Source organism: Gadus chalcogrammus, chromosome 3, assembly GCF_026213295.1.
Source record: "Gadus chalcogrammus isolate NIFS_2021 chromosome 3, NIFS_Gcha_1.0, whole genome shotgun sequence".
Lineage (NCBI taxonomy): Eukaryota > Metazoa > Chordata > Actinopteri > Gadiformes > Gadidae > Gadus > Gadus chalcogrammus.
The window spans coordinates 15120948-15132606 of NC_079414.1; the positions used below are offsets into that span (position 1 = coordinate 15120948).

An 11659-nucleotide genomic window follows, 5' to 3' on the forward strand; every position below is an offset into this window, starting at 1 on the left:
AGACGAGGAGGGGAAGTATTGGATTTGGGGGATTCAGTGTATAGAAAAGTGGGATTGTGTGACACGTCTGACATGCAGGTAAACAAACCCACACCCACACACAAACACAGAGGGAAAAGCGTGCCCACTTACACAAACAGGTAAAGGAACAGACACATACCAACACACACACAAAACATATGCATTGCCCATAGTGCTGAGACCTTGCATGCTGTGTGTGAATGTGTGTGAATGTATGGCCATTGTCTACGTATTTATTTATACCTTCTCATACAAATGGGAATGTGTGTCTGAGTCTGGAATGTGTGTACACACGGCTTTGTTAGAGCAAGAGAGGAGGTGGAAAAACATTTTCGGCCAATAGCAGTGGGGCAAGGGGGTGGGGGGGGGATTAAGGTGGGGAGTGGCCGTGATAGTGATGGTGGTGGTGAGGGGGAGGAGTCGAGTGGGACACTACACGCATTCCTTGCAGCCGCACTCGACGGGCTTCTCCACGTCTTGCGTCCAGGACGTCCCGTCGTCGCACTCGAAGGTCAGCCGCCGGCGCCTCATTCTGAGGGGGGCGCAGCAGGAGGAAGGAGTGGGTGGAGCGGTGATGGTCTGGCGTTTCCGGCCGCCTGGCGTCCGCCCGCAGCGACCCCGACACTCCACCCAGGAGTAGGTCTTGGAGGTCTGGCAGCGGGACTGGCCACGCTGCAGCCGGTGGAAGTCCCTCACCACCTCGCCCTGGCATGACGACTCTGTGGGGACACACACCAACACAAACACTGTATAAAATCATAGCATCGTGAGGACATCCACACACACACTATTTAAAATCATAGCATTGTGAGTACATACACACACACACTATTTTAAACCATATCATTGTGATGACCTACACACACACACTATTTTAAATCATAGCCTTGTGAGGACATGCCCAGATGTAATGATAGGAATTAGGGAATTAGTTTAATTAAAAGATTTCTCTCCCTTTCCCCCCATCTCTCTCACCAACATCACAGTGCTCCCCGGTGTATCCTGGGTCACAGACACAGTGAACCCCGTCCTCAGTCTGCTGGCACTGGCCGCGATGACATCGCAACCCCTGGCACCAGCCCCCGTCAGCTGCTGCTCTTCCTACCGCTGCACCTCCCCAAAGTGCTCCTCCTCCTCCTCCTGCCAGCGCTGGTGCCTCCCCCTGCTGGTGATCACAGCGGTAGGTGTAGCCGTCGAGGGGGACGCACACGCCCCTCACACATCTGGAGAGAGGGGAGCGTTATGAGGGCCGCTAGAGACCCTAAGGTACACAGGTCACTGCGAAAAAACTGTCATGACACCAGACCATGACAACACCATCTGACAACAAATGCCACAGCGACGTGATATCACCGTGACAACACCATTGCATCACCATGACATCAAGAAGACGATATCACATCAACACATCAACAGGGATGTCAGTAAATTGTATGGATTAAAGATATTCTGCCTAATGACTTAATGAAATCTGTGAGTTTGAAAATCATGTGATCATGTTTACTTGTTGTCTTGACAAGGGTCGGCCTCTGTCGAAGAGGTCACAGCAACCAATGCCAGGCCTCCTGCTATTGGCTGGTCGCAGTGTTGTCCCGCCCATCCCGGCTGGCAGTAGCATTCAGGACCCTTTGACAGACAGACGGATGGACCAATGACCTTGTGTCTTTTGATTCTTGCCATGTACAGAGGGAAGTTGAACTAGTGCTTTAATCAGGCCTGACAATATTGTGTTATAAAGTTTAGGTTATTAGGCAATGGCATCGCCTAACAAGGTCAGGTCCATTGCGAGGGGCAAAGGGGGCGGCCAGCCAGCGGCAACAAATACAACACAAGATGCTAATGGAATGCTACAAGTCTTTCCTCCGCTTATTGAAACTGAATTGAAGAGGCATTTAAAGCCTTGCCCCAGATTTAACAAATAACATTTGGTTATTGGTTATCCACCAACCCCCATAAGGGTTGGTATCCACCCTCCCCCTTGTCCCATACCTGTGCGCCGTGTGGCTGACAGAAGCCGTGCAGGCAGAGCAGCTTGCGGCAGGCGTGGCAGCCGGGAACCACGCCAGGGCGCATGCGACCGCGCGTGAAGTCCTGCAGCTCCTGGTTGATGTACAGGTTCCTGATACAGCCCTGGAAGCTGGAGCCGTTCAGCAGCTGGGGGGGGCGGCTGGGGGCCGAGGGGACCGTCTCGTCAGGCATGCCTGGGGGTGGTGGTATAGAGAATGGTTGGGGAAGAGGATGGTTGGGATGGAGGATGGGTTGGGAAGAGGGTGGGTTTGGTAGAGGGTGGGTGGGGTAGAGTGTCAAAAGTGGATTAGAGGGTGGGTGGAGAAACTCCTCATTAATGACCTGTATCTGAATTAACAAGGTTCCTATTGAGGACCTGTATCTGAGTTCACTGTGATGGCTCATTAATTACCTGTAACTGAATTCACTGTAATGGCTCATTAATGACCTGTATCTGAATTCACTGAAATGGCTCATTTAGGACCTGTATCTGAATTCACAGTAACTTCTCATTGAGGAACTGTATCTGAACTCCCTGTCACTTCTCATTGAGGACCTGTATCAGAATTTCCCTGTAAATTGCTTTGGATTAAAACTCCTGCTGAAGAAGCAGTGTGTAAGTGTGTGTCTGAATGGTAGTTCCTACCTCCCACATACAGGGGGCCCTCTCCGCTGCGTGGCACACGCCCTAGGCTGTCCAGGGTGGTGGGCTCTCCTCCGTCCACAGTCAGGTTCACCATCCGGTCAAAGGTCATCAGCTCCACCGTGTGGAACCGCCCGTCGTTCACGGTCTCCACGCTGTGTATCACACGTCGAAAAATCTCATGTCACACCCGCCCGGTTGTATCTGACCTCCACACAGAGGGGGTCGTTTTTATTACAACCAATAAAGGTTATGTCTGCTTTATAGGCAGTTGTCTGGTTCCAACCCATGAATCCCGGTGTGCTCGGGATCGATAGATATTCTGGTGGCTTCCGTTCGACCTCAGCAAGTTTGGCCTTTATTTTTTATAGTCTTTAGATTCTGCAAATTTGGCCATGGGAAAGAAAATACCAGAAACATCAGCTAAGAGAGTAACGTCCATTGCGGAATCGTTATTCGCTTTCAGAATTGTTTAGGTAAAAGCAAAACCATCTCTGAAAATGGCTCTGAAGAAACTTCAGACTCGAAGGGCAAAGCGGAAATTCAATATGATGTCAGATTATTAGTGCAGGGCTGTGCAAAGACGTTTTACTGTATCGTTATTATTGTTGCTGCCTCTGCTGCTGTCTGTCACTAAGTATGTAATGTGAAGTGACCATGGCGGAAAACTAATTTCTCTCTTGAAAGAACTGAAAGATGAGCTGAAGGTAGATGGTTGAACTCACTGTACCCTTGTGCTAAGCCAAGCGCAGTATTCTACATTGACCTCAGAAAATATATACATGTTGCTTAGAAGGAGCTAAATGCAGACATAAGGCTTTGAGTCCATGATAAGTCTGCTGATACTCATTATGGACTAGGAGCCTTATGTCTGAGATGTGGTGGGTCTAGCAGTGGTAGAGGACATGGGAGGGAAGCCTGGGTCTGGGATGTTGTGGGTCTTTGATGTGGTGGGTCTAGCGGTGGTAGAGGACATGGTATGGTGTGTTTAATTAGCTAATAATCCGTCAACATTTTACCCGGGGATCACTGCCCACGTTTACCATGAGATCTGATCTCAATGCAAGATTGAATCTTTTGCGACCAACTTGGGATGCGATCTGACCCATGGCATCAGAATGTCACCTAGATCTGATTTGGGAAGAAATTTAACAATTTAAGTCTCAAAAAATACCTGATACCATTTCTTATTCTCTGGTTAGCTCAATACACTTCCAAGAGAATGCCATTGAAGGAAAAACCTAACTCTAACCTCAAAAACATTTACAATTATCTGTGGTAAGGGGCAGTTCTCAGTTAGGCAGTTCCAGTTCTGCACCTTTAGTCTCAAGAACACTTAAACTGCAGCGCTGAATAAGTTTGGCACTTCAACTTTAATCAGTCCTTTATCCGCCAGTCGGGCCAGATTCCGGCAAGCCACCTATTTCTTTGCAGTGCCTCGCAAATCTTTTGTGTGGTGTGAGCTGTTGCTAGGTAACAGCCTTGAGCCGTCGCCTGCCGTCGCCAGCTCTCTGTCTCAAGCGGAAGGTTGGCCTTGGTCTGTCTCCTGTTCAGATACATTGAAACCACCCGGGGAGACAGCTATCACACCTCCCTCTACATGGTTCTGATGAAGCCAGAACACACTGAACAGAATTCTCTGCTTACATGTGTTGCATTGTTGCATAAAACCTCACATCACCCAAACTCATGAGGTAAAAGAGTTTGTGCAGAGTGTGTGTGTGCGTGTGCGTGTGCGTACGTGTGCGCGTGCACATGTGCATGTGCGTGTGCGTGTGCGTGTGTGTGTGTGTGTGTGTGTGTGTTTGTCTGTGTAGACCTGTGGATAGCAGTAGCTGGTTGGTTCCCAGGGTTGTAGGTGACCCTGACGTGACCTTGGTGGATCTCCATGGCGATGGGCTCATCTTGGTTGTAGAGCAGGATGCCATTCTCCTCCGATGTGGACACCTTCATACACACAGATGTTGTGTAATATTGATTATGAGAGATGTGTCCTCTTGTATGAAACAAATTTATCCCCTCACACTTTTTTAATAAAGATGGGTACCCACAAGTGTTTTTCTAATCAGCCGCTGAAAGGTGCTGCCTTGACCCCTACGTGACCTTTAACAACACTCTATGCTCTCACTGCAGGTGTCCTTTCATCCTGTGATGCGGCTTCATAACAAGTTTTACACCAACTATCAGCAATTATAACTACTGCTCCTTCAATAGCCCACCTTCTAAGAAATGTTAAAGTGTTTTTCTATCAAATGTTATAGTGTGAAATAAGCCCTTTGATATGTCCTCTTCAAATCAATTTTATTCACATCCGACCATGAGGAGTATTGACGTGAAAATAGTCTCTCTCTACAACCTCCCTCCCCCACCACCCACCCCTCTCTCTCTTCCTGGTTCTCTCTTTCCCTCGCTCTCTCTTTCAAAATCCCTCAAGAGAATTCAAAAATATTTTTTAATCTTTTGGTGTTTTATAGGTTGCAAACTAAGCAAAGCAAACTAAGGTACTGAGATCACAGAGCAGTTCAATAGGCAGTACAGCGGTCCAGTGGTTCCTAACCAGTGGGCCGGGGTCCACCAATTTGTAGCCTTAAGGCGGAATTGGGTGCGGCAAGAGATTTTTAAAGGATTTTTTACATGTTACACAGCCTCTGTAAGATATATCGCAGAGACTCTAACGTAAGTTACACAGACTCCGGTGAGTGAGTGAAGCGTTGTAAGCTGCTCCTGTTTACAATGTAAGTAATACTTTTTATGATTTGCTTTTTTATCGATTCACAATTCCACATAATGCTAGTTATTTCTGTGTTTCAATGTGCTTGACATTGAAAAATAAGGAATGCATCCTTTTTTTTTTTTTTGTGCCGATTGCGAAAATTGCAAAAATGCCATCAGGGTTTCTGTTTGCTACAAACTTTGGTTTAAATATATGTCTGTATGATTATATTTATTATTTAACCATACATATTTTGATTGAACATTTCGCAATAAATTTTACAGAATTTAAACAATTGCCTTTTTTTGTATTTGGTATGGTATTTCTGCCTTTGAACACCACTACGGCCATGTGTTTGAAAGGATGCTGCAGAAATGAACTTACCTTCCCCATACTTTTCCTACATTCTTCCACTTTAAGTCTATTCATTGATTTTGGTGTTATTGTGCCATCTTGGGTTAGATTGTGCATCAGTTTAAGATAAATATTTAGTCTTCTGGGAAATGCTTTGAGAAAGAATGCACACATTGAAAACGAAACAAGAGCTGCCCGACATAGTTCCTACAAGACAAATGCAGAGCATTCGACTACACAGTACAGCAGAGTATCCATATAATGTGTCTGCTACTCCACCAGTGTTTATGCAGAGATCATTGTGTGTGTGTGTGTGTGTGTGTGTGTGTGTGTGTGTTTTTCGGTGTGTATGTAGACAACGTTGTGTACCTGTAGGGTGATGTTGGCTTGGGGCCAGTCCCTGATATCCCCCAGCTGGACGTAGGAGTCCGGGTCCAGAAAATTTAGGCTGACCAATCGCTCGCAGCGCTGGCCCTGGAAGCCTGACGGGCACTGGCACACGGCCACGCCCCCCTGATCCCTGCAGGGGGCGCCGTTCTGACAGACAGCCAGCTGGCAGGGGGAGGGAGGGGGGGAGGACACTTCACACCTCTCACCCCTGGAGAGAGAGAAGGGTAAAAGTGAAAAAAAAGAAAGAAAGAGCAAAAGAACGCAAGAAACAAAGATAAACAGAAAGATAGAAAGAAAGACAAACAGACACTAAGGAAAATAAAAAGGAAGGAAAAAAAGAGAGCGAGAAAGAAAGAAAGAAAGAAAGGAAAAGAATTTGAAGGACAGGTAAGGAGGGATGGGTAAGATAAGGGTCAGGTGAGGGGGGAGGGCAGATAAGATAGAGGACAGGAAAGGTGGAGGACAGGTATGGGGAAGGACAGATAAGGTGGAGGACGGGTAAAGTAGAGGACGGGTGAAGTGGAGGACAGGTAAGATATTGGACAGTTAAGGAGTCCAGATAAGGTAGAGGACAGGTAAGGTGGAGGACAGGTAAGGTAAATGACATGTAAGGTGGAGGACTGGCAGGGTGGAGGACATTTAAGCGTAGAGGACAGATAAGGTGGAGGACAGGTGAGGTGGAGGACAGGTAAGGTAGAGGATAGGTAAGGTGGAGGACAGGTAAGGTAAATGACATGTAAGGTGGAGGACTGGTAGGGTGGAGGACATTTAAGCGTAGAGGACAGATAAGGTGGAGGACAGGTGAGGTGGAGGACAGGTGAGGTGGAGGACAGGTAAGGAGTGACAGGTAAGGAGTGACAGGTAAGGTGGAGGACAGGTAAGGTGGAGGACATGTAAGGTGGAGGACAGATAAGGTGGAGGACAGGTAAGGTGGAGGACAGATAAGGTGGAGAACGGGTGAGGTGGAGGACAGGTAAGGAGTGACAGGTGAGGTGGAGGACAGGTAAGGTGGAGGACAGGTGAGGTGGAGGACAGGTAAGGAGTGACAGGTGAGGTGGAGGACAGGTAAGGTGGAGGACGGGTTAGGTGGAGGACAGGTAAGGAGTGACAGGTGAGGTGGAGGACAGGGGGCCTCACTTGAATCCTGGCAGACAGACGCAGGTGTAACCGTCCAGGTGGTCTTCACACTGCGCTCCGTTCTCACAGCGGTGGTCCACACACTCGTTGTAGTCGATACTGCAGTCACCCCCCACCCAGCCTGGGATACACAGGCACCTGACACACACACACACACACACACAGACACACACACACACACACACACACACACACACACACACACACACACACACACACACACACACACACACACACACACACACACACACACCTGTTTATTTACAGCAGGAATCTGAATGGTGAGCTTAATTATATTCTATAAGTCTATATGACTATTTACGAGCATGTGTGAGTGTGTGTGTGGGCTTGCATGAGTGTGTGTGTGTGTGTGTGTGTGTGTGTGTGTGTGTGTGTGTGTGTGTGTGTGTGTGTGTGTGTGTGTGTGTGTGTGTGTGTGTGTGTGTGTGTGTGTGTGTGTGTGTGTGTGTGTGTGTGTGTGTGTGTGACAGTGAGTGGTCACCTGGCCCCAGTGGAGGTGGTAAGACAGGTGCCCTGGTGCTGACAGGGGTTTCTACCTGCTGAACAAACACCCTCCTCCTCCTCACACAGCACACCTGGTGAGAGAGAGACCGGGACGGAGAGAGAGATAGATCCACACAAACACAGATACAAACCTTTATTGAGAAAGTAAAGGATATTCAATTGAATTCAATTTAGTATTCAATTTAATTGAGAGATTTATTATTCAACTGTTTGTGATGAAGCCCTTAGAATTGGATAGCAACAGACAATATACAAATAGAAAGAGAGAAGAGAGAGAGAGAGAGAGAGAGAGAGAGAGAGGGGAAAGAGAGAGAGAGAGAGAGAGAGAAAGAGGGATAAATAGTGAGAAAGAGAGAGACAAAGAGACAGCGGCACAGACACAAGCAGAGAGAGAGCAGATGGTAAAAGAGGGATAGAGAGACGTACTACTGAAAAGATCAACGGCGATATTTTGCATACGATTGTTTTAAGGATTAACACTTTCAACACTATTTTAATTGAACTCAGTGCTAGTCTTGAATGTGTGTGTGTGTGTGTGTGTGTGTGTGTGTGTGTGTGTGTGTGTGTGTGTGTGTGTGTGTGTGTGTGTGTGTGTGTGTGTGTGTGTGTGTGTGTGCGTGTGCTTGTGCATGTGCGATGTGTGTGTGTGTGTACGTGCCTGCGTTTGTGTGTGTGCGTGTGTGTGCGTTTGACAAAACAAAGGGGCAATGTCAAAAACAACACATAACGCAGGCCAAAAAGGGGGAAGGGGAAAAACAGAGGTAGATTGAGAAAAATAGAGAGAGAGGAAGACAGTGGGAGGGTAGGAGAGAGGGAGAGAGAGAAAGAGAAAGGGAGAGAGACAGAGAGAGGGTTAGAGGGTGAGAGAAAAGAAAGAGAGACAAACTAGGGCTATTGTTTTTTTGTATTGTATTATATTGTTAAATGCTTTGGCAATTTAAAAAAAGTGTCACGTAGAGCCAATGAAACCACTTCAAATTGCAATAGAGATAAAGAGGGAGGTGGGGGGAGAGAGAGTGGAAATTGGGATGCGATTATTTTTCCTTTTTTTTTTTTTTTTTTCCTTTGTTGAATTTTTTAACTGCTTTGCCAATAATTATATGTCCATGCCCAAATAACCTCATTTGAATTGAAATGAATGTAAGACAAAGAAATAGAGAGATAGACACTATTTACTCCCCCCAAAAAATAGCACTTTCTACATCCTTGGTGCCTAACATTTTTTACCTTTTCATTCTTGACATGCAAACATCAATTGTTTCTATTATTGTAAAACAAGTATTTGATAGGATTTTTCTAACCTGTAATGTTAATGTCTATTTTTCCACTCGAATAAAGAACTTTTGGCTTTAGTTGAGATAGAGGAGCCCGGATGGAGAGTGAGCAACAGAGAGAGAGAGAGAGAGAGAGAGAGAGAGAGAGAGAGAGAGAGAGAGAGAGAGAGAGAGAGAGAGAGAGAGACAGATAGACAGAAAAACAGTGAGAGGCAGTGAGGTTATGTCCTGCTTCTATGTACCTATGTAAAAGCGAGGACAAAGGCAGGTGTAGTTCCCCACTCCATCCACACAGGTGGCGCTGTTCTCACAGCCATGGTCCTGGCAGTCATCCACGTTCACCTGGCAGAGCGACCCCTCAAAACCGTATGGACACACACAGCTGGAGTAGCACAGTAACACAACGTTAACGCAACTATTAACAAACAGCTGGAGTAGCAAAGTAACACAACGTTAACACAACTATTACCAAACAGCTGGAGTAGCACAGTAACACAACGTTAACACAACTAAACCACTGCTGGAGTAGCACAGTAACACAACGTGTGTGACCTGTAACAAACAGCTGGAGTAGCACAGTAACACCACGTTAACACTACTATTAAGAAACAGCTGGAGTTGCACAGTAACACAATGTTATCACAACTATTAACACAAAGCTGGAGTACTACAGTAACACAACGTCTGTTTGTTAGTCTGTCAATCGGCTTCTCTGTTTACTTTCTTTCTGTACGTCTAACTATCTGTTTGCCTGTCTGTCTCTATTAATCAATCCCTTCTGATCTATCCGTCCGTCTGCCTGTCTTCCCCACCTGAAGCCTGTGTTGTGTTGGTCAGGGAGACAGGTTCCTCCATTGCTGCAGGGGTTACTGGCACACACATCCGTAGACGTCTCACAATACTTCCCCTGAAACACACAAAACAGGTCATCACAGGTCACACACACACACAAACACACACACACACACACACACACACACACACACACACACACACACACACACACACACACACACACACACACACACACACACACACACACTAGAGGTACTCACAATACTTCCCCTTTAATAAACAAAAACATCATTGAATAAAGACACACATACTTGCACACATGCTTGTGCAATGTGCACAAACACACGTAGACACACACACGCAAACACACACACACACACACACACACACACACACACACACACACACACACACACACACACACACACACACACACACACACACACACGCTATAAACAGATATTTTAGAGAGACACTGATTATAAATACAATGTCGGGTAAAAGGATTAACTATCAGATCTAATGATAATGAGATTAAAAACCTACAATATTTCCTTAAATTATTCATACACACACGGTAGATGTTTAGTAGATCAACCTTTTATGCTAATTGGTTGTTGTTTGCATGTTGGAAAACATACATTTGTTATGAGTTGAGTTTCAGAAATACTTAATTATAATACATGAAGCAACATGCAAAAACAGAAAATCATAGCTATTTATATTAAATCAGCATTAACATAATATAGGACACCTTTTTGCAATAACAATTACCTGCAGTTTGAATTAATACAGTTCCTGGGATTCGATAAATCAGGTTAGCTCATCATAATTGTATCCAAATTGTCTATATTTATCTGCGTCTAATAATTTGCTTGATTATGATTATAAATACTAAGAACATGATTGTTGGCTTATAGCTACTATACGAGATTGAGACACTTTAATGTAAATGTTATGATTTTATGCATACTTGTTTACATTGTGGTGTGTTTTTTGGTGTATCAAGCATTCATTTGATTGTCTGTGTATGTTTTTACTCTCTCTTGTATGAGTAGCAGGTGTGGTGGTTGGTAAGGCCAGGTATACAGGAGCCGTTGTACAGCTGTTTATATATATATATATTAGAATGTAAATCATATGGACGTATGGTGTCCTTGATGTCAGCCGCCGTTGGTTTACTCACAGCCTTTATCGAGCCTAGATTTGACATTATGGGCATCGCCATTGCTTGAGATAATTGTAGCCAGCAGGGGAAACAATCTATATCTGGCACATTGAAGGCAGAACTTGAATGGACGCTATGGCCCAACCTCATTAATATTAAAGCTAAGGTTAGCAACCCGGAGAAACCAAGGTCGTTTTTTTAAAGTAACAAACCAAAGCAATCCCACTCCCCCTCCCTGCTGGCCTCCGTCCAGAGCCGGTCTCCAAGGACACATGACCAGCTCACGAGCTTCAGCCACAGGTCCGCTAGCATTGCAGAAGACTCCGGTCATGTGTAATGCGTGCACGGGCAGAGTATGCAGAGGAAGCCGGGTAGGTATGTTGACAGACAGGTAGGCCATCCAATCATTTTAGTTACTAGTTTAGTTTTCGTTGCGCTGAATGAAATGATTTGACAGGCTTATTACAGACCTGCGGCAGCCACAGATACCATCTTAAAAAAATTAAATCTGAGTATTGCTGGATTGCTGTTGTAAAGAAAATATCAAATGTCAAATGTTTTTTAATTGAATTGCTTTACCCCAGCTTTAAATCCTAGATAAACGCTTAAATGAAATAAAACTGTCAAACGGG

At 45.6% G+C, this 11659-nt stretch overlaps 1 protein-coding gene across 1 annotated transcript in view; it reads right to left on the reverse strand.

Annotated features, from left to right (window-relative positions):
* Positions 1-416: 416 nt before the first annotated feature.
* The window catches only part of slit1b (slit homolog 1b (Drosophila)), a 44958-nt gene continuing 33715 nt past the window's right edge, over positions 417-11659 (reverse strand). Inside the window, exons 29-39 of the mRNA XM_056587238.1 lie at positions 9877-9971; positions 9307-9446; positions 7768-7861; positions 7266-7403; positions 6108-6336; positions 4491-4618; positions 2675-2826; positions 2011-2222; positions 1526-1647; positions 997-1244; positions 417-740 (exon numbers count right to left, since the gene is read on the reverse strand). Of these exons, the coding sequence (XP_056443213.1) occupies positions 454-740; positions 997-1244; positions 1526-1647; positions 2011-2222; positions 2675-2826; positions 4491-4618; positions 6108-6336; positions 7266-7403; positions 7768-7861; positions 9307-9446; positions 9877-9971 (1845 nt within the window). The 3' untranslated portion in view covers positions 417-453. The remainder of the gene's footprint in view (positions 741-996; positions 1245-1525; positions 1648-2010; positions 2223-2674; positions 2827-4490; positions 4619-6107; positions 6337-7265; positions 7404-7767; positions 7862-9306; positions 9447-9876; positions 9972-11659) is intronic.